Genomic DNA, 23,504 nt, shown 5'->3' on the forward strand with positions numbered 1-23,504 from the left:
CTTGATAGACTGCACCCATTTAAAAATGTAGTCAGCGACTACCAGATGAGCCGTTTAAGAAAACGATGAAACATCAATCAGAGGTATATTTGACATGTGACATCAGAAGAGCTCTGATTCTGACACAACCTAATATACTGTATTATGTTGACGAACTCTCTTTTCATATGGACATTTGTATTTGCTTTAAGCCAATCGAAACACTTTAACAAGCATGGACACAACCCCATATTTTTGTGATCGTCACCAAAATAATAATAATAATTATTAATATTAATATTCAAGTAGACACACAGAAGACACTTTGAGAAGCAGGTTTTGGAAAAAACATCAATTTTTATTTTGAAATGACTGATCTTGTGCCCACTTTCTTTCTTTTTTTTGCATTATTTTTTGGAAAATCTCTTTTGCCAATGACCAAGATAACAATGCTCTTAAAAATAAAATCATAAGGTAAAACTCTTCAGAGAAAATAAAATTCATCTCAAAAACATAAAAGGTACAAGAAAAACGTCAATTATTTTGCAGGGGTGAGGAGAGGTGAAACCAAATAAACAGAGATGCTACACCCGAGAAATGACTCATCCTGGGGGGGGGGGGGATGATGAACCCAGGTCCACGTTGTAATGAGCCATGAGCAGATCAGAGTCCCACCCCTATGTAAGGACGGTAGCCAATCACAGTGTAGAGTTCAAAAGCTCCCATAATGCCCTTTAGTGGTCGATGTGAGATGAAACACCAGAGGAAAAGATCTCCATCCTCACAATCCTTTGATATGTTGGAAAACATTCAATACTTGACTACAAGTGGTGCTGACGGGTCGATATAAAAGTTGTTCTCTGTATTTCTATGGCATAATATCTACAGGCAGGAAGCCTCCAAGAGTCTCACCCTTTGCCCTGTACTCTTCTACAAACTCTGCCCCCAGCCCTGGGAACTGCTAACATCAATCATATCTAACAAAACCTGGAATAAGGAAGTACATCAAAATAAGGTCCATATATGATCACACTTACAAAAAGACACATTTGGACTTTTAAAGGAGGAGTTCACAGCACAGAGCACAGGTCTGCAGACAGGCTGAATTACAAGCTGACTCAGGACCAGATGGAAGCTGCAATCCAAACACAGCTGCTGAGAATGAAGAGGAGGCTAAATGTGACTCAAGATTACGCAAAGCGAGCCAGCAGCCGTCACCAAGGATGTGAGCCAGTGGAGATCTCTTCCTCCTGGAGGTACAGTGTATCATGACTAAGAGCATGCTCTGGTGGCAAACACATGCCTGCCAGTTAAGAGTTTTCTTTCAAAATGACAACTCTATCCTTTCCAATTTTAACAACATGATCCATCACCACCACATGCCATTTCAAAGTGAAACCCTTCATCCTCATTACGTGAGATGATTCCTAGCGAACAGTGCTGAAGCCTCGTATTGCTCAGCTATAGCCGGCTGAGGTGAGGATGAGTTTGAGATGTTACGCACAGTAAATCACCACCGGGGAGAGGGCGGGGGGAGGGGGAGGGGGGCGGCAGGTTGTGATCTTTAAGAGCGCTTATATACTGATTTTAACTCCAGTGAATGCAGACACCCAATAAAGTAACAGAACTGCAGTAAATGCTGCCTTTAGCATATCGTTTTAGATAAGATCCTAAAAGGAACAGTTGGACATTTTGGGAAAATTGCTAGCTTGTTGTTCCTTGAGGGCAGATGATCAGGTTGATACCTCTCTCATATCTGTCCGTTCAATGTGAAGCTTCAGCTGATTAGCTTGGATTAGCACACAGACTGAAAATAGGGGAAAAGAGTTAGCCTGGTTATGACATACATGAATATATCCACCAACACCTCTAAAGTTAATTTATTAATACAGTATATCTCATTTGTTCAAATGGTACAAAAAAACAGTAATACAACTGTTAATGTGCCATTTACCAGTGGGTAACATGCAGGACTATCTCTAAGTCAGGAACAGTGACTTCAAGTTTTCATTTGTACACTGCAGTTTTAGTAAAGATTAAACAAAAAATACATGAAATGAAATTGGTACCTCTAGAGGTGGTGGTAGGCAGATGTAGTTCTTCTGGACAGAGCCAGGCTAGCTTTTCCCTTTCTGTTGGCTAAGCTAATCAGCTGCTAACCATTTATCATAAAGACAAAAAGTCCTGTCAATCTTTTCATCTATATCTGGGGTTATTACAGTAACGTCCTTAAGTGAAACCATGTTAAAGTTTCCTTATGTTGGCAAAATGTGAGGTTCTCAAGGAAGATATTTCAATGTGCTCCTTATCTGTCCTTAGATGTGGATGTACTTTTTTCTATTTGTGTGTACAAGTAGGTGAGCAGTGCAGCTCACACTGTTCAAATAAAGTATATAAACGCCCTTATGCAGATGTTCAGAGGTGCACCAACAGCATCTGTACTGATACACTCTGTAACTACAGTAACCTGATGGTTCTCATCTGTTCTAAGGCTGCTGTTGAGAGGACACGGTGGACACTAGTTTAGAAAATATAATGGAAGTTTTCTAGAGAGTTGCTATGAGTCAGCATTAGAGTGACTGGTTCCACTGACTGCTGCACCCCTGATCCTTTGTGCATGCATTCCCTTTGTCAAGCCCCCCCCCTCATCCTGCCTTGCTCTCTCCCCAAGAGGTAGAAGCCTTGTCCCAACCCCCCCGCCCCACTTTTTCCACCACACCCTACCCTGACCAAAACGGAACCCCCCACCCAACCCCTCCAGTGGACATGGCACTTCTCTACTCGGCCTGAGCGTCGTAGTTGGCCCCCCCAGCCTTCTTCAGCTCTGAGCGGATATTGTCAGCATCCAGCTCCCGGGGGTCACTGAACATGAACTCCTTGGCAAAGTTCTGTAAAACCAAAGAAAAATCCAAAGTTACTTTCATTTGTTGCAGAATGTGAACAGACCGGGCGAATTACAGCTGGGTACACTTTGAAATATTACAAGGGGATTTTGCACAGAAAGCAAAACCATACTTCAGTTATGACATCTTTTTGTAGGCTACCCGACAATATCGACAAAAAGCAATGGGATTGTTCCATTGGATTCTGGAATATTAACGAAAATAAGACTGGTGGCTAAAAACATTTATGGTACTTGCACGCTTTGTTCAACAGGATAAACTCCACATTTGAACACTACTTTATGATTTGAAGCATAAATGCTAGGCCAGTGGGGTAATTCCTGACGTATCAGAATCAGCTAAGTTAAAGAAGATACATTGTAAGAAAAAACAACCAAAAACATAAAACAGTTATAAAAAACCTATTTAACATTAATTGATAAAGAAATATGTACTTGAAGTATAGATTTACCAAATAACGAATTAGTATAATATGGCAAAATACTTGGAATAATAAAATAAAATATGGGCATTATTGTTACAAAGTGGAGAGCTGTGCAGATTATAAACTTATTCCGACACTTTTATGTTGAAAAAACGGTATTGTTGTTTCAGTTTGTGTTAAACACAGAGCTTATTTCCGGCATCTAACCAAAAACACATTCAGAAAACCATTGACGAGGGAACCGGATGTTGTCAAACGCTAACTTTTTTTTTCTTACCACCTTTATTCATTTTCTCCACTAAAGAAGCCGCGAAAGGCAAGTGAGAAAAACAAAATACAAATCGGCCAATAAATTGACTGTCATGTCTTACTTTTGGCCCGAGATTAATCTTACTGTAAGCTTATCCAAAATTAAGGGAAAACAGGATTGTTTGATTCTTATTTTGAATATGTGGAAGCCATGCTTCTTGTTGCAAAAAAACATCCTGGCAGAAAATATTCATGATAAAAATCCCCTGCCAATTTTGCTCATTTCTTTCACAGATGGAAAGAGTTACCCAGAACAATGTTTTTGTTTTTGTTTTGGAATAAAAGATGATCCCGGCACTATAACTTCTTCACCTGTTAATAAGTCATAACCTGAGGAGAGAGCACTTTAGATTTGACAGAAAATAGATCAACAGATTTTATTTCTCTACTTGCCTCTCAGGGCTTCCGTAGCCCAGAGTTCAGATTGTTGTTGTTTGTTAGAATCATATTGTGTGTGACTGTCTGCAGCACTCTGTAACCCAGCAGTGCTCCCAGAGGACCATTACAGCTCCACTCTCTACACCCACAATGAATTGCTACATTCTTCCCATGTGACCCCACCCAGTTCCTGACCTGCACGATTTCTTTGACCAGCGCCTTGTCGGTGCTGACCTTGGCCCGCTGCAGCCCACTGATGTTCTCCCCGATCCAGGTGATGAGGGTGAACTTGGCCCGTTTGCTCATGGCGTCTCCCATCGTGATGCGGACGAAGGCAAACAGACGAGCGTCATCTGAGGGAGGAGATTATGTTAGACTGAATACAGAGATTGTAGGTTTCAACAACTAATAATTGTATTGATTTTTTCACAGCGGCCTGCATGTTGTCTCTTGTTTATCTCTCTTTTAAACAAAAGCATGACAAGCCCTAAAAATAGTCTTAAAGAATACCAAAAAAAACTTCATTTAAATCTTAACTATGCATGTGTAAAGAGAAGTGGATGGTTGGATGCCCCGTTCATTCCTATACAAAGTGTGTGTGTGTGTGTGTGTGTGTGTGTGTGTGTGTGTGTGTGTGTGTGTGTGTGGAGGTATTCAGGTCAACAAGCCTGAAAACCCTTCAGCTGCTTTGTTTCTTTGTTGTACCTCTTAAAGCCTCTAAATCCTATATATGACTGCATGATTCATAGAAATTGTATCCAAATCAATTACAAAGTGCAATATTCTGATTCCGGAAGCACAAAATGAGTTACAGGCTAAAAGAATGTGTTGGTACAGAGCTACCATAGCATTATTAATAAAAAATACACAATTACTTGTTTTCAGACCTCATCCTAAATCAGATGAGTGTGTGTGAGGAACATCAGTGTGTAGCCATTAGGGGGGGGGGGTTAAGGTACACCGATGTGTTGTAGTTTTACATGATGCTCCCCTCCTCTAAAGGTGAGATCAAAATGACATTGATTCCTTTCAATTCGTTCATATCAAGAAATGTTCTGTAATGGTTTATTCATAGATAAAACTTCTCATTTTTTAGCCACACTTAGATGTTTTAATTTGATTCTTGAGAGGAAGGAGTCTTCATGTCAAGGTAATGGTCACTGCAACAGTGACAAACCATTATTATCTATAACACTTAGGGTTGCAAAGGGGCGGAACATTTCCGGTACATTTCCATGGGAAGTTAAGCTGGGTAATTTTGGAAATTATTCCATATTCGAAACTTTCCATGGGAATAATGGGAATTATGGGAACTAACTTGGCATTGAGGGTAATGTAATCTTATTGTATCATATCCAAGCATAAATATAAACATTTTATTTTGTCATAATATCCATGCAAAATGATACAATTAAAAAACATGACATTTCAACAGATTTATTTGTAAGTAGAACAGAACAAGTTTTAATTATTTTATTGAGCAATCATTTGTTTCAAAAACATGAATGTTGAGTTAAATCATCCCCCCAAACCCCACTCCTTCAGAAATTAACAAAAGTGCACCCCCCATCCAAAAATCCCAACAAGAAATCATGTGTGCATGTGATGGAGGAATGCACATTGCCTGTAGGAGGTGTGGTCTCAATAGCCATGCAGTAAGCAGTGTGCTATGTGCATGTGCTTGAGGAATATTATATTCAAGTGTACTTGAATGGCATCTGTTTGTTTTAGTCAAGATTATGCTGAAATATACTTTCCCCAAATATATGCAAGTGCCCTATGAAGAGCCAACCTTCAATTTTGAAAATTCCCAGTTTATTCCCGATTATTCCCATAAATTCCCATGGAAAGTTTCCATCTTTGAAAATTCCCAGAATGTTGCAACCCTAATAACACTAGAGTCTAGACCACAGCTATGAGTGTTTCATATCAAGCCAATGCCAATGCTGATAAAAGTGCACTTTCTGACCTTATGTAGTATCGTAAAGCTGGCTTATCTATCGTTGTGAAGCCAACAATCTATACTACTGGCAAAGAAATTGCCAACAAAATATTTCTGTATGTTAGTCCTAACAACAGATTGACAATTCAAGTCATCTTCTTCTGCTACCTTAATGCTAATTTAGCAAAAGAAAGCAGTGGTGCACAACTGCTCTCTCCAAATGGTTAATGATGTCTCCTGAATCGAAGACCCTCAAGTCTTGTGGTGCTGCCTTTGTCCTAACATGATCTAAAAGCGCTCATATTAGCAGGAAGAAATCACAGATATGTGTCAGTACACTGACTGCTGACCTAGCATGGTTGAAACCAGATAGTCTTAGTCAAAATGATACATTTCCTGTATGCCAGACTCTTGCTAACAAAAAACCTGCACGAGGGAGAACAGTACCTAACCCAAGATTAATGGGTATTGAATACAAATTAATCAGCAATTTAAAGTGCCATGGTAGGGGGATTCCAGAGGAAGTGTGGATTGTTGTGGTTAAACTTAAAAGCCCACACAGCTCACAAAGATTTGCAAGAATCATTTTCTAAATTCTCGCATGAGGTTTGGAACAATTCCTCTGAAACATTGAAGTCAGGACCTCTCGCTCGCCCGTGAAAATGTCCTTTTTCTTTCTGCTTTCCCTTTTTTTTTTTTTTTTTTTTTTTTACACTTTATTTATTGTTTTTTACAGTTTAATACATCAGATGTACAATGTACAACAACAATTTAGAAATATACATGTATATATATGTATACATTTTTTTTTTTCCCCCTCTAGAACAACCTCCCAACCCCCACCCCCCACCCCAAGGGGACAGCAGAAAAAACAAAAACATATGTATAAAAATATATAAATTACAACGAAATACAAATAATGAATGAGTACAAAACAGAAGTATGTGTAAGTACATTCATGTGGTTTTCAGTAATGATAAATGACAATATATACATGACATATAGGACAGATCTTTCATACTTGTCCGAGCAGGTATGTAATAAAAGGTTGCCATATCTTGCGGAACTTATCCTTCGGACGTCGTACAGCCAGTCTAATCTTTTCCAGCTTCAAGAGATGTAGTGTATCTCTAACCCAATGTTTGTAGGAAGGCGGATCAGCCTGTTTCCAATTAAGTAAAATTATTCTTCTCGCTAAGAGGGTGACAAAAGCAATGCAATCAGATTGTGCCCTAGGAAGATGGTCATCCTCACATTGAATGCCAAAAATGGCCGTGAGAGGGTTTGGATTTATTGGTCTATTAAATATCTTGGATAGGGTATCAAATATAGAGGACCAATAACCTGAGAGCCCTGGACAAGACCAGAACGTATGAGCTAACGTTGCAGGTGAAAATTTGCATCTATTACACGCATCATCAATTGATGGATACATCTTTGCGATTCTGGCTTTAGACAAGTGCAGTCTGTGTGTTACTTTGAATTGAATTAGGCCATGTCTGGCACAAATCGATGAGGAGTGGATCCTTGAAACTATATCTGACCATTCAGAATCTGTGATTTGTAAATTTAGATCAGCCTGCCACGCTTCCCTCCGTGCATCAAGAGATGTCAACTGAAAAGATGAGAGTTTGGTATACATAATAGATATTATGCCTTTGTTAGATGGACTTGCTGGGAACAGAGTATCTATGGGCTGTCGTTCAGGGATTGCAGGGAATGAACTGGTGCGTTTACGAATCCAATCACGGGCCTGTAGAAACCCTAAAAAATGTGAATTTGGTAAATCAAATTTAGCTCTGAGCTGATCAAATGAGGCAAAAATATCTGCTATGTAGAGATCTTTAAATGAGACAATACCTTTCCCACGCCAGACTAAGAAAGAATTGTGTTCAAGTGAGGGGGGAAACTGATGATTTGCCACAATTGGGGCACAAAGCGAGCCAGCCTGCCAGCCGAAATGTTTTCGAACCTGAGCCCATACGCAGTGAATGACAGACTAGGGGGGCATTAGACGTACGGCGTGGTGTGATGGGCATTGCCGAATATAACAAGGCTGGGAGGGATGATGGGAGGCTCGCATCGGCCTCTATTTGGACCCAGGCAGGGGTCTCGCTGATAGTATAGGTTTGAAGCCAGTAAGCCAAGGCTCTCAAATTACTTGCCCAGTAGTATAATTGGAAATGAGGTAAAGCCATCCCGCCCATTGATTTGGGTCTTTGTAAAAATTCCTTGCGAATACGAGGTGGTTTCTTATTCCAAATGAAGTCAGAGATGATCTTATTAAGATGTGAAAAATAAGATTTGTTGATAAAAATTGGTATAGTTTGGAACAGATATAAGAATTTGGGTAATATGTTCATTTTTATTAGGTTAATTCTGCCAGCCAATGAGATAGGAAGAGAAGACCATTTGTCAAAGGCCATCTTGGTGCGCTCTAAAAGAGAAGTAAAATTAAGTTTAAAGAGGTCTGAGATTTTCCGAGTTATAACTATACCCAAGTATGTGAATTTATCATTAGTCACCTTAAAAGGGTAAGAGTCAAAAGAGAGTGATTGTGCAGCAGGGTTGACAGGAAAAAGCTCGCTTTTTGAAACGTTGATCTTATACCCAGAAAGCTCTGTAAAACGATCTAGTGTAGTCATAATGTGCGGTAGGGTATTCTGTGGGTCACTAATATATAGCAATAAATCATCAGCATATAATGATAACTTATGTTCTTTTCCACTCCTTAATATACCGCGAATCTCAGGTGAGGAGCGCAGTGCTGCTGCTAGAGGCTCGATAGCTATCGCGAATAAAAGAGGTGAAATTGGGCAACCCTGCCTCGTGCCACGCTGTAACGGGAAATATTGGGAATCCATATTATTAGTGCGTACAGACGACATTGGAGATTTGTATAACAACTTTAACCATGATATAAATGTTTGACCAAACTTAAATCTCTCCAGACACTGAAAAAGGTAGCCCCACTCCACTCTAGCGAACGCTTTCTCAGCATCTAGAGAGATAATCACTTCGGGCAATGCCTGATTGGGATCCGCATTTTGCATGATATTTAAAAGCCGACGGATATTAAAAAAAGAAAGGCGGTTTTTAATAAACCCAGTTTGATCTGGAGAGATAATCGAAGGTAGGGTAGGTTCTAGGCGATGAGCTAAGATCTTGGCTAGTAATTTGCAGTCCACATTCAGGAGTGATATTGGGCGGTAAGACCCACAACTAAGGGGGTCCTTACCCTTTTTCAATAAAACTGAAATAGAAGCCTGAGAAAACGTTGGTGGAAGTTGGCCCCCGACAAAGGATTCCTCAAAAACAGTGAGTAAAATTGGTAGTAACTTATCTCCGAATCTCTTAAAGAACTCAACCGTGAAACCATCAGGCCCTGGAGCCTTAGCATTCTGCATACTGTAAAGAGCTGTTCTTGTTTCCTCCAAAGACAGAGGTTCTTCCAATTGTTCCATAAATGATTCATGTATTTGAGGCAAATCCATGCTTTGAAAAAACGATTCTAGTCTAGAAGGGTCGTGGACCACCTCAGAGGTGTAAAGGGAGGAATAAAATGCTTTAAACTCATTATTTATCTCCTGCTCATCCTTTGTGACCTGAGCGTCACACTTACGGATATTTGTGATCAGGGTAGAGGCTGTGAATTGTCTAATCTGTTGGGCAAGAGTCTTACCTGCCTTATCTGAGTGTTCATACAAATTAGATCGAGACTGAAGTAACAGTTGCTCTGTATAATGGGTAGTCAACAAGTCAAACTCTGTCTGGAGAGCTGATCTCTCCTTTAAAAGTTTAGGGATGGGAGCAGTTGAATATTTACAGTCCAACTGGTGGATTTGGTCAGTGAGATCTTTACGGCGCTGTTTTCTCTTCCTGCCCTCCCAGGTGGTGTGTGAAATAATTTCTGAGTTTATATGGTTAACGAACCCTTCATTGGTGAGAGAAGAATTATTAAAGTGCCAAGGTCTCCGAGTGACCTTCTTAGGAAAGGATATTTGCAGAACTACAGGCCCGTGATCAGAAATGACTACACCCTCATACCTGCAATGCCTGATAGAGGTCAGCAGCTGATTATCAATAAAAAAATAATCAATGCGTGAGTAGGAATGATGTACATGGGAGAAAAATGAATAATGTCTTAAATCAGGGTAAAGGTAACGCCAGGGATCAGTCATGTGATATACATCAAGGAAGGAAGAAATGGTCTTTGCTGTTCTTGTTACATTGTAGGGAGTGCTAGAGGACCGGTCTAATACTGGATGTAATACACAATTAAAGTCACCCCCGAGAATAAGCTTGTGGGTGTTTAAGTTGGGCAATGAGGAAAGAAAAGTCTTCAAGAATTGTGCATCATCTCCGTTTGGTGCATATACATTAGCCAAGATTATAGGTATATTATACAGGGTCCCTGTGATCACAACATATCTCCCTCGGTGGTCTGCAGTAACAGTTTGCATAATAAAAGGAGTATTCTTATTAACAAGATTTGCAGCTCCTCTAGACCTGTTTTGATCATTAGAGTGATATAATTGCCCCACCCAGCCTTTGCATAATCTGTTATGATCAGAAGAGGTGAGGTGGGTTTCTTGGAGGAAAGCAATATTAACATCAAGACTTCTCAAATGGGATAAAACTCTATTACGTTTGATGATGTGATTGACTCCCTTAACGTTCCAACTAATACAGTTCACAGTGACATCATCATCATTACTCCTGGTCAGCGCTGAATTAACCATAATCACTAGTAGACAGGTAGTTGACCACTGTTAAAGCGTCCACATGATATCGATAACATTGCCACACTTCTATTAATACAAAATAACAAGTTACACATACAGACGAAACAACCTGCTGTCCCCTTCCCCAAATCACCTCTCCCCAAACGAGAGGTAAGAAGCCCCATACCCACATAGTGATCTTCTGTTGCGCTTCCATACGCAGAGTAAACGACCAAAACAAAAAAAAACACACGCTGCTCCTTAAAGTGTTAAATGCTTCAGTAGTCACAATTTAAAGAAAAAAATAAATAAAATCCCAGCCTTCAACATCCATATATAAACATGGAGGACCACTCGAGATAAAAGGGAACTAGACCTATAAACAATTACAATATTGTGGTCTCCTAGAAACACGGATAACATGAGGTTATGATCTGCATATACACATATAATCCACTAAACGTATGCACATACCTGTACTGTATCTCTGCCAAGCCTAGGATAAAACTTAAATCAGCTCAGGACAGCAGGAGTGTACATCAATATTGTTTACAGTACCGGTGAGAGAGGTCCGTATATGGCACAAGGTACCGGCAAGGTGATCCTATGTGTCCGGGGAGGGACGGCTCCGCTTGGCCAGAAAAGCTTCCACATCTGCGAGTTCCTTGAAAGAGAGCGAGATGCCGTCTGAGGTGATGCGGAGGTCCGCCGGGTGAAACAACCCGTACTTGATGCCCGCCTGTCTGAGCTTCACCTTGACCGGGTTGAAAGCAGCTCTGCGGCGGCTGAGCTCCGCGCTCATATCCGGGAATATGTGGACTCTGGTCCCTCTGAATTTAAGTTCGCCCTTATTCCTGGATAGTTGCATAATCTTGTCCTTATCCGTGTAGTAGTGTAGCCGCACAATCACGGGTCTGGGGCGGTCTCCGAGTTGGGGTTTAGGAGCCGAGGTTCTATGAGCCCGGTCAAGTACCAGAGGACCCGGCATCTCTTCGCCCAAAACCTCGGTGAAAAAAGAGGACATGAATGCCGTCGGTTTGCCGTTCTCTGCACCCTCAGGGATCCCAATAATTTTCAGATTCTTCCGGCGGCTTTTGTTCTCAAGATCATCATTCCGGTCCTTTAGTTTCCCGATGTCCCGCCTGAGTTCTGAAATGGCGCCCTCCATGCTGGTGATGTTAGAATCATGGCAGTTCACTGCGCCCTCCATCTCCCGAGCAGCAGCCTCCGCCTCGGTCTGTGTGGAGCGCAAAGACGCCATCTCAGCCCTGAACTCTGTCCTCAGAGAGGCGATGTCAGCCCTCGCGTCTCGCCGGAGGGTCTCAAGATCCTGTTTGATTTCAGCACGAAAAGTCACCATCTCGTGTTTAATCATATCAACAAGTAGTTGACGAGAGGCATCCATCTCCGCCTTAAGTAACTGAAAAAGAGTCCTCTCCTCGGGCTGCTGCGTAGGAGACGGAGGGTCCGGGTGAAGCGTGGCGCTAGCATTAGCATTAGCCATGAGCGTCTGTTTGAGTGAGGGACTAGCCAAACTTGCCGTCGCCGCTGTCTTGGCCAACTTTTTCTGATTTTTACTTGCCATAACAAACACCAGCGATTCTGCAATATATGCACCACAGAGTTATGCCTCCAAAATGTTAAAATGTCGTGTCCTACTCAAAATATGAGTTAAAATATGCGGAGCGTGTAAGACTTGCGACTACTCCATGCCAGGCGCAAACCGGAAGTCCTGCTTTCCTTCTTTTAAATGTGTTCTTGGTGCGTGTGCGTGTACGTGTAAAATTACAATCAGACATAAAAAGAGCAAATTGCACTCAGCTACACAACGTTATGGCTTTGTTTGCTTTGTTACATCATTAGTGCATCTTCTTTTATGTTTCCGACCCTCAGACATTGCATATAGCAATCGCAATTAATGCACAATTCTTTCCGGCATTATTTATAACAATCACTTCCATTTGATAATGATGGTCCTGGCATTTAGAATGATATGTTCAGAAATGGCTCTGAAGGAAGTAACAGGCTGATTCTACTGAAGGCCATTGGGAGTTATTACAGTGAAACCTTTATTATCTGTATGTACCTGTTCAAGCAGCTGATTAACACTTCATTGGCAGAGCCACAGCAGCACTGTTCTCAGATCAGAGCAGCCGCACATTAACAGAAGCAGCCACTAGTAAATGCTGTAACACTCAAGGTGAACCACCCCCTTTTGCCTTATGTCATTGTCGCTGTTCTAGACCAGAAAGAACACATACCCTCTGCCACACTTGGACCCCCCCCGACACACACACACTTCCTCCTTTTCTGGTTTGTCTTCCCTTTACAGCCATGCTGACAGAGCAATTCGTTTTAGTGCAAGGGAGGGGGGTGTCTGCAGAGAAATCTGCCCTGAAACTACAGCAATGATGAGACAGCAAAAAGACTTGTTGAGAGACACGTTGCTCTGCATACATTGACTTGATTTTGGCAGAGCAGAGGAGGAGGTGACACCGTATCTTCCTGTTCAGTCCCTCTGCGGAACAGCCTGGAAACCAGAGCTGTCTCCTGTGGACAGTGTCAGGTGGGTTTGGCCAGGAGTGCTGTTACCAACATGTTAACTGAGACATTTTGGTCCTGGTTTTATCTTCGCTAACAGCAGCGCCTCAGGACGCTGATGCCAATCAGCTAACCGTTTCCTCCGGTGTGGATCCCCAAAGGAAGACTCCTAATCATCTTGGTGACTCCCAGTTATTATATCTAGGGTAGACCTAAATGGGAAATAGCTAAATTCTCATCAGAATTGTCCACATCCCAATGAAAAGTGGTTAAGTATCTTGTTGTATCTCACAAAACCAAGAACAAATTAATGATTTAATGATACTCAAAAAGAAAAGCAACAAACCCTGTCATTAGATAGCCTGGAATATTTGTTTTTGCTAGCAAAAAACTAAAATGATTAGTTGGTTGACTCATTGTTTTAGCTCTAATGTAGAGCAACATTAAATCAAATGTTCCCCTTTCCCAAAAATGTCCTCTTTGGTTCTTGACTAAATATGTGAATGCATTATTTCCCTTAAATCTCCTGTAAATATGTATGGGCCTTCACTAGGGGTGTAACGGTACACGTACATTAAACGTAAATTATTCGGTACGGGCCCTTCGGTTTGGTACACGTGTGTACCGAAGTGTACCGAACTAATATAACGTTAAACGTAAAATATTAAGAACGTGAACAACTTTTCGGAAGTAATCTCAGGTGCTGCGTCGCAGCATTCAGAGTAATTTGCTCACATTGGGTTCAACGCGTCATAGAGCGAGCAAGTCATTTCATTGGACGAGAGGCATACTATGAGAGCTGGTCACAGGGATGGATTCAAATTTAGTCAGTAATTTGAGGAACTGTCAAAATGGCGAACGCAGATAAAGTTGAGCTCGAAAATCCTCCAGCATCATTGAAGTCTCCGGTTTGGACACATTTTGGTTTTGCAGTTACGTACAAGGATGAAGGACAAAGACAGGTGGACCGAATCAAAGCTGTTTATCGGCATTGTTAAACTAAAATTGGTTACGCGGCTGGCAATACATCAAAACTTGCACACTCATTTGAAAAGGCATCACCCGAACGTGAATATCACCGGTACCAAAAGAAAAAAAGACTGAAGTGCAAACCCAACTCCCACTAGCATTTAAGCCTCCACCACTGCAGAAAGTTCAGACCGAGCCAAAGCTATTACAAACGCCAAATATCCTTATGTTGCCATGTTAGCAAAGCGCTACCTGGCTGTATCTGCTACCTCTGTCCCTAGCGAGAGGGTGTTCTCCACAGCAGGAGACATTGTTAGTGCCAGCAGATCTGCCCTTTCGGCAAGCAATGTGGACAAGTTCATTTTTCTTTAAAAAAACATGAAAATACAATGTCAAGCAAGTCATAATGTCAAACTGGCTGCTTAGGTACTAGTACAGTACAGTTCAAATACCGATTATTTCAGTTCATCGAAATGCTGCACCTTAATGTTTATTTTATTATATTTTGTATTTATTTGAGTGAATATTCACAGTTTAATAATAATTAAAAAACCCAAACTAATAGTTTATGTTTTGTGAGTACTAGTACAGTAAAGTTCAAATACAGATTATTTCAGTTCATCGAAATGCTGCACCTTAATATTTATTTTATTATATTTTGTATTTATTTGAGTGAATACATTATTCACAGTTTAATAATAATAAAAAAAACTCAAAAAATGTTTTATGTTTTGTGATAATTTGTTCTGCTGTACCGAAAACGTACCGAACCGAACCGTGACCTAAAAACCGAGGTACGTACCGAACCGAAATGTTTGTGAACCGTTACACCCCTAGCCTTCACAGAATTACTTCTCCTCATTTGGGTGTCACTCTGACTTTTCCTATTGTACACACAAATCTACATCAGACAGATTATAATGAAAGTTATTGAGCCTACTCTTGCTTCCCAGTGGATAGACACTTTCTATTTTCAGCAAAGCTGCCCTCAGTAGAATAACCTTTACACCCAAAATATCATCTCCTAGTCAGATTTTGAGGAAGATTGGATCCACCGGGGGGGGGTAAACCCTTCTGCTGTAACAAAAGCGCAAACAGCTGGGAGGATTACTGAGTCGGCACAAATTCAGTCAGAATATTTGTGTAAACTGGGTCTGAGGCTTTCTCAGAACCATCTGTTATATTCTACAATTCTGTTGTACACAGCTGATTGGTGTTGTATGAAAACCTCCTTTAGAGCCTTAAATCCCCAAAGCCATCTGAAGCCAGTCAACAGAATGAGATGAATCTGAAGCCTCTGATTTCAGATCGGATGCCGCGCCCCATAGCGCCACCGTGTCAGAATCCAGAATGACAACCTTATAAAAGGTACTGGAGGAGGAGATTCATCTTCTGGGGATTATGATTTGATGCAAATAATTCTGCTCCAATCCATCCACTTGATAAAAGTTGCTGCTGGTGGTGCTAGAGGAACAGTCATCAAAACCATCCCCAATCTTGGCAATCCAACCACTAAGTGTTGGGGATTCCACTTTGGAATGACTAACAGTGCCATTGCCACCCCAAGAGCCACGCCACTAATATGGCAGAGTAAAGATTTAGGAATATATTCTGAAAAATCTGGACTTCAGAAAAACCTGAGAAACATTAAGGACTGCATTTTCCATAAGATGATAGTTTGATGATTTAACAAGTTATGGGTTATTGCTAAAAGATTTCGGCACCAATTGGGTTTTTAAGTCTTTGTGGCAAATGAGATAAGTTCTAAATGTTGACTGGAAAGCCTCCTCCTGTATGCAGTATCGTCTTGCATTGATCCACAGAAGTCATCTATTTGTACTTCCTGCAGCTGGATCGCTCTCAGATCAGTGTTCAACGGGAAATTCAGTAGACGAGCCGTCTACATCGGTCCCTCCTACTCTTTTCTGCAGAGTTACAACTTCATTGCTAAATAAGGAAAACAAGCCCACTGACAGGAAGAAGTGTGATGATGTGTGTGTCATCTCTGAACAGGAACCAATGGGCAAATGCACCAGCTGAGGGGCTGTGAAGCCTGCTGATAAATGACTTATTTCATCACAGGAATGTGAGCTCTGAAATATCAGGAAGAAAAGAAGGAGTAAGGCCCTGAGGCTGCAGGCTCTGAACACCCGGCCACACCCAGCCTCTCTCTAACACACAGGAAGAGGGGGCAGTTGCTTTATGTCCATCAGTTATTCTTGGGAATCATTTTCTGAAAGTACATAGACATATACATTCTCTTTCTTTTCTTGTGTTGATACTAGATAGATGGATAGATAGATGGAAGGATGGATGGATAGATAGATAGATACACTGTTCGAAATGGGGGGGAGCCAGGGGAGCTTGGCTCCCCCGAAGAGGGAGGGACCTCCCATGAAGGCCGACTTTGAGATAAATAGGGGGAGCCCAAAACAATCGTGCATATTTGTGTCACACAGATTAGAAATGTTGAGTTTCTGTAAATAAAAGTTCTTGAAATAAATAATAGTTGTTGTTCATTACAGTTTCTGAATATGTGTTGTATATTTGTGAATATTTCTGGGTGTTGCCATCTATACGTGGCGACGCTGCATTCTTTACACTACTTACGTTGCTATGGTTACGGTGGCGATGCCGGCGTGGTATTTGAAATGTTCATATTGATATTTTTTTAACTCTGGCTTTGTGATAAAAAATATGGCAAAACGAAAACAGCCATGCCTCGCAGCTTTTGGATTCATAAGCAAAGAAGCAAAGGAATCTAAAAATGACAACGTGAACGGAAAACAACTTTTAGTTGACCGGCTGTAAGCGGCGTTACCCCCAGTTTCCACTGGGTCCATCTGCGCCGCCGTTTTGGTCTAGCGCCATAACCCACCGGACGCGTCCCAGAAGCGTTTCAGAAGCGTAGCGTCGTGTGTGCAGGCTCGCAGTTTTGTTATTGATTCGGGTTTAATTCGGGTATTAATTAACTTTAAAACATTAATATGTAGTTGTTACCTTCCACTCCACAAACTGCTGCGACTGAAAACCAGGCCTTGTCCTTTCTGATGTTGTCCTTGTAGTAAGCATTGGTTACATCACATAGAATAGTGTTGTTTTCCACTTCCATGATGAAAACCTCGTCGTCCATTGTGCGTATCGTAGTGGAGGTATTGTGATGAAGGAGGGGGGTCTGCTAAATTAGTATATATGGGGGATGGGCCTGGCCCGGATGCTCACCTTTCCACTTCCTGCGGCAAAAATAGGATTCATCCTAATTTTAGAGAAGCGCTGCACCGAGCCGCTTCTGGGACGCGTCTGAGCCGTAACCCGGCGCGTGTGGTGGAATAGCACCCATTGACTAGAGTGGCCGCGATGCTTATGACCGCCGCGGCGCAGCCGTAACGCGGCGCAGCGCGGCGCAGACGGACCCGTTGGAAACTGGGGGTTAGGGTCGGGTTTGACAGCTCCTCACCGAGTTGAGTAAAGTTGGAACGATATTGGCAGATTCAGATTTCACGGATCAATAACTCATGAACAAAACGTTGTTCAGACACAAAGTACGTCTCCTAAGTACCGTGGTAAGGTTGACAACGAACTACAATCACATTTTGATTTTAAAAAAAAAGCCAATACGTGCTGTCCTCCAAACTGGACACATTGCATTGGAGTTTCAGGCTCTGCACTTTCCCTCCTCACCTCATACCTCAAAGACCGCACCTACAGGGTAACTTGGAGAGGGTCCGAGTCCGACCCTTGTCAATTAACTACAGGGGTCCCTCAGGGCTCTGTTCTTGGTCCCCTCCTCTTCTCCTTGTACACAAACTCGCTCGGATCTGTCATTAGCCCGCATGGTTTTTCATACCCCTGCTACGCTGACGACACCCAACTAATTCTGTCCTTTCCCAGCTCAGAGACCCAGGTCGTCGCACGCATCTCTGCTTGCCTAGCTGACATCTCTCAGTGGATGCCTGCTCATCACCTCAAGCTCAACCTTGACAAGACTGAACTGCTTTTCCTTCCGGGAAAAGATCGTCCCCACTCTTGACCTAACATGTGCCATCCAGAATGCAGCGGCTCATCTGGTCTTCAACCTTCCAAAATTCTCCCACACCACTCCGCTCCTCCGCTCCCTTCACTGGGTAACTGCTAGAATCCACTTCAAGACAATGGTACTTGCGTACCATGCTGCGAATGGATCTGGCCCTTCCTACATCCAGGACATGATTCAACTGTACACCCCAGCACGTGCACTCCGCTCTGCATCAGCCAAACAGCTCGCTGCACCCGCACTGCGAGGGGGACCCAAGTTCCCATCAGCAAAAACATGTAGGTTTGCTCCCCATTGAAATCAGGACAGCAGATAGCTTGCTCATCTTCCAGCGCAGACTGAAAACTCATCTCTTTCGACTCCAATTCGAGCGATAGAATGACTAACAAAGCACTTCTATACTAATAAAGGACTGGCTTATCTAAAGCCAGTTGAGTAGCACTTGAAATGTTTGGCTCTATGAAACCTGATGTACTTATATGATTCTGTTTTCTTCAAGGTTGTATCTTCCTGGTCGAATGTACTTATTTTAAGTCGCTTTGGATAAAAGAGTCAGCTAAATATAATGTAATTGGTCTCTATCCGCAACCGGAGAAGAAACGAGTGCTCAGGGACCGTCTGCAAAGTGCAACTCCGAAAAAAGAGAATACAATAATATTCAATAACTTCACATTTATACAGTATATTTCTACCAAACTCACTACACACATCAATAGTCCCCTGTTGGTCATACTACAGCAGAGAGTTTGGAAGAATGTGCTTTTGAATAATTTTGGTGAATATTTATTATGTAAAATCTTCAATAAATATGGTATACTCTTCAATATCTTCACTATTATACAGTGGAGTGCTACCAAACTCACTACACACATCAATAGTCTCCTGTTGATCATACTACAGCAGAGAGTTTGGAAGAATGTGCTTTTGAATAATTTTGGTGAATATGTCTAATGTAAAATCTTCAATAAACATGGCATCATCTTCAATAACGTTACTATTATACAGAATAAATATTCGCCATAATTATTCCAAACCATATTCTTCCAAACTCTCTGCTGTAGTATGACCAACAGGAGACTATTGATGTGTGTGGTGAGTTTGGTAGAAATATAATATTAACGTTATTGAAGATTATACCATATTTATTGAAGATTTTACATAATAAATATTCTCCAAAATTATTCAAAAGCACATTCTTCCAAACTCTCTGCTGTAGTATGAGCATCAGGAGACTATTGATGTGTGTAGTGAGTTTGGTAGTAATATACTGTATAATAGTGAAGTGATTGAATATTATTGTATTCTCTTTTTTCAGTGTTGCACTTTGCAGACGGTCCCTGAGCACTCGTTTCTTCTCTGGCTGCGGAAAGAGACCAATTTAATGTATCCAGTTTGGAGGACAGCACGTATTGGCTTTTTTTGATCAACATGTGATTGTAGTTCGTTGTCAACCTTACCGCGGTACTTAGGAGACGTAATTTGTGTCTGAATAACGTTTTGTTCATGAGTTATTGATCCGTGAAATCTGAATCTGCCAATATCGTTCTAACTTTACTCAACTTCAACACCGAGGGAGAGGCCTGCCGATGCGGAGCCTGAAGAGGCTTCAACAACGGCCACAGCCGCCGGCGTAGTGACACCGTCTGTAGTAGTAGCAGAGTGATTTTATAGCAATTGATCGAATCCGCGCTGCTGCGCCAGTCAACAGAGCGTGTGTGTGATATATTTAGTAGCAGGATGTGCACTGAAAAATAGGGCTCCCCGAAAGCAAATGGGTAATTCGAACACTGGATGGATAGATAGATAGATGGATGGATAGATAGATACATCCAAAATAGACCAATATACTACAGCAACATATTTTGTTTTATTCAAAGGCAGTAACAAGTAAAAATTCAACCTGAATAAATGATAAATAGTTGGAGGACTAGAAGTAGAAAGTGAGGCTCTTACGGCCCCTACACACGGCGGCGTGCGTTGCCGCTTCAACGCTTCTGCCCATTCACTTCGAATGGGGTGACGTCACGCTTCGCCGAACTGCATTGTGGGAGCAAAGCGTAGCTTTTCTCGCGTTGCTCGCTGCAAAAGTAGAGCAATTTTCTACTTTTGAGTAAAAGCTCTAGCCAATCAAACCGCGTGTTTGTGTGTCTGGGGCGGGAGATTCATGTTATTGGTTGTTGGTCGAGTTTCAGCCCCCGCCCCCGCCGCCGGCAAGCGACAACGCATGCCGCCGTGTGTAGGGGCCGTAATGCTTCCCATAGTCACAACATATTTCTGTGCTGCTGTACAAAACACTGACCTTACATTTGTTACCTTGATAAAAGCATGCACAGGATATTGTAAAACAGATTATGCAATGCATACAGTAGCAAGTGCGTTGACAGTGTAGTAACAAGGCTCAAGGCCAATGGGTGACTGAGCACAGAGTCTTAAGAGATTAGTGTCCTGCAAGTCAAGCTGAGTGAATATAGGCTGCAGATCCTGCTCCACAGCACACACACGGTGGACCTTCTACACACACATTACACACAGCTAACCACTAATGTGTTGTTATTCAAATGAAATATAGTCTTTACCTGTGCACAAGCCCTTGAAGTCCTCATAGTCCGCCCCTGTTCCTCCAGGCAGGATCATGGAGCCCTCATATTTAAACACAGCCCTGGGAGATGCAGAACACCATGCGTTATTATCACTCCATGCATTCTCATGTCTTCATATCTGTTGATTCACGGACATGCAAAATGGGCCTATGTGCGCATGAGGCCCATTTTGCAGATGCACATGCACAGAAAACAAAAGACCCCATGCAAGGTGGAGCTGCGTGTCAGCCATGTGCCTGTGTGTGTCACTACTATAACGTTATCCTCTGAATACAGGACAAAGGAAATTACTTCTGCCCCGCTGGGCCTGATAACTGTGCAGTGTGACCGCTAAAGAGCCGGAATACAGATTATAGAATACATGAAACAGGCAGGTCGGATGAAGGCTGCATTTTTTCACACAGTATTGTTGGAGGAACCAACACTGGAATCGGGGTTTCGTGTATCCAGTGTGAAACCATTCCCCAAGGCTTTGAGCTGCGGGCAAACCCCCTAATGTCTTATTCAGACTACGATCAAACATCGAGCAATTTAAAATGACTTTGGTTAAATGCACAAGCTAATGTGGCATAAAATACAGTTATTCACATGTTCTATATCTGTATGTATCTGTCTTCCATTCGGCTAGTATCTTGTTAGCCAACGTGCGTATATTTAGATGTAATTTAAGGTTTTATAAAAGGTCTGCCTCTCATTTTCGCAGCCTTCGCCACGGAAAAGAGGGCGCAGTGGGCGGTAACAGGCTGAGGGAATTAAGATTTAACTAAGATTTCATAGAAAACTGACATACTGAGTGGTTAATTTGTCTCTGAAGTAAATATGTGGCTATTACGTAATTATTACAATAAAAATAAAGATTAATTTAGCAAATGTGCATATAAAAAAACTGTAGGTTTATGTTGTATTAGAGTATTATAAAGTATGTCCGCACACTCACCAGTTGGTGTCCGTGTTATCGTCTCGGACCTGGTTGTAAGCCTCTCTGCAAGCCTCTTTATCGATCTGGGTTGCCATTTTTCGTGTAGAAGTCAAGTGAATCAGTGAATCAGTCCAGTGAATCAGTCGCAGTGAATCAGTCCAAAGAGGGAGACTAGCCGCACAGTGATAAGAAGTCGCTAACTTGTTGTACAGTACATGTGATACATGAGAGGACTAAAGCTGATAACGGCTATAAAGGCTCCGGTCCAAATCACGACCACTGCACTGAACAACGGAGCCGGCGGGGGGTGCGGAGGGGCAGCGGGGCTTCTAGCAGCGAGCTTTAGTTCCTGGAGAGTGCTACTTTATGGGCGTTGGTGATGCTCGTCGATCAGATTGGCAGCAGACAAACAGAGGAAAGCCCCAGACGCTGGATTCACCTTCTCCTGCGAGTGGTCAGAGGAACGACGCCCGCTGTGAAGCCAGACACCACACACACACACACAGCTTCCGGTAGGGACTTTCAAAATAAAGCTGAGTGGAATGACAGCAGAGGAAAGAAAACGCAGCTGTTTATTCACGACATTATGCAAAAAGCAAAAATACCATACTAACAGTGGTGTTTCTACATGTACAAAAGTGGTGGGGAACAGAAAACTTAGATGTCCATATATAAGCTTCTGCAGTGAGGTTCATGGCTGGTGAGGCACTGGCACTGACTCTTCAGGTTTACAAATATAATATTTTGACCTAAATCAAAAGATAATATTATTTTCAAAAGCTTTTTTTGTCTGATGCTTCGATTAATTTTAAACAGGCAGTTCAACAAAAAGATACCCAAAAAATGTAATTTTATCATTTAAATATTCAATTGTTCTCTCTTAGTAAGATCCCATTTTCAATAAAATTGCGGTCTTACCTTGACTTGAAGATGAAGTCCATTTGACTATCCTTCTGGACAAAAATCTCAATTACTTGTTTGTAAAAGTCCTCCTTATCTTCTTGAAGTTTAAAAAGTCTATCATAAATCTAATCGATAGATTTATGATTCGAAAATTATAAAAGTAGGGCAGACATGTGGATATTATCCGGCTGAACAAAACGTGCATTTATCTAACAGCTGCGTTTCCCACAGATCTTATTTTGAGCTATTTTCTCAAATCCTATGGAGAAATCTCATTGTTATTTGTGAAAGGAACCCATGCGCAGCTTACTTCCTGGTTTTGGGACGCGTCTCTCTCCTCCTCTTCACACACCACGCTTTTCGCGGCACACGTACTTACAGCCAATCAGCTCTGAATTATGTGAGATGACGTATGGTGGGGATGGCAGCCCGGAAGTAAACTTTTTCCGGTTCCTTCGTGAAAAACCAATGCAAATTCTCCATAGGATTTTGGAAAATAGCTCGAAATATATGGTCAGTATAATAGAACAGTCTCATAATACACACATGCACACAGAAGGATTCACACTTGTATTTCATGATCCGCAAAAGGATTCACACTTGTATTTCCGGTGTTACAGTATAAGTTGAGTCATGACAACTGGCGACATTCTATTATTTTCGTCATCGGAATCCGGGGCGTGTACATTGAGGACCCATTGTTGACTTACCAGGAAAGAAACATCGTTTGTCGTTTACGTTCATCTTTTGCTATATCTGCCTTCCTAAGATCCATTTGCTGCACATTCAGTACTCGTATGTGAGGTTCTGGGGCAGAGGCCGATATCGTGACGCTTACAGGGAGGTATCGAACATTTCAAAGTAGGTGACTGTGTGGATG

General features: G+C 41.9%; 1 protein-coding gene across 1 annotated transcript; it reads right to left on the reverse strand.

The window, feature by feature from the left end:
* Nucleotides 1-316: 316 nt before the first annotated feature.
* On the reverse strand, nt 317-22,657 carry cotl1 (coactosin-like F-actin binding protein 1). The gene is made up of 5 exons (XM_079681522.1): nt 22,640-22,657; nt 21,740-22,254; nt 20,779-20,861; nt 4,189-4,346; nt 317-2,867 (listed from the first exon to the last, which is right to left on the reverse strand). The coding sequence occupies exons 2-5, from the start codon at nt 21,814-21,816 to the stop codon at nt 2,757-2,759; spliced, it is 429 nt and encodes a 142-aa protein (XP_079537648.1). The 5' UTR covers nt 21,817-22,254; nt 22,640-22,657; the 3' UTR covers nt 317-2,756.
* Nucleotides 22,658-23,504: the final 847 nt, after the last annotated feature.

This window comes from Notothenia rossii, assembly GCF_949606895.1.
Source record: "Notothenia rossii genome assembly, chromosome: 5".
NCBI classification, from domain to species: Eukaryota; Metazoa; Chordata; class Actinopteri; order Perciformes; family Nototheniidae; genus Notothenia; species Notothenia rossii.

Bases quoted from the DNA above. Each gene is read 5' to 3' on its own strand.
- cotl1 (XM_079681522.1), bottom strand. From the start codon at position 21,816: ATGGCAACCCAGATCGATAAAGAGGCTTGCAGAGAGGCTTACAACCAG. The intron at 4,347-20,778 runs GTAAAGACTATA...CTCCTCCCTCAG, and splicing joins CTTCAAGGGCTTGTGCACAG to ATGACGCTCGTCTGTTTGCC. The intron at 2,868-4,188 runs GTCAGGAACTGG...TTGGTTTTACAG, and splicing joins TGGTCAAAGAAATCGTGCAG to AACTTTGCCAAGGAGTTCAT.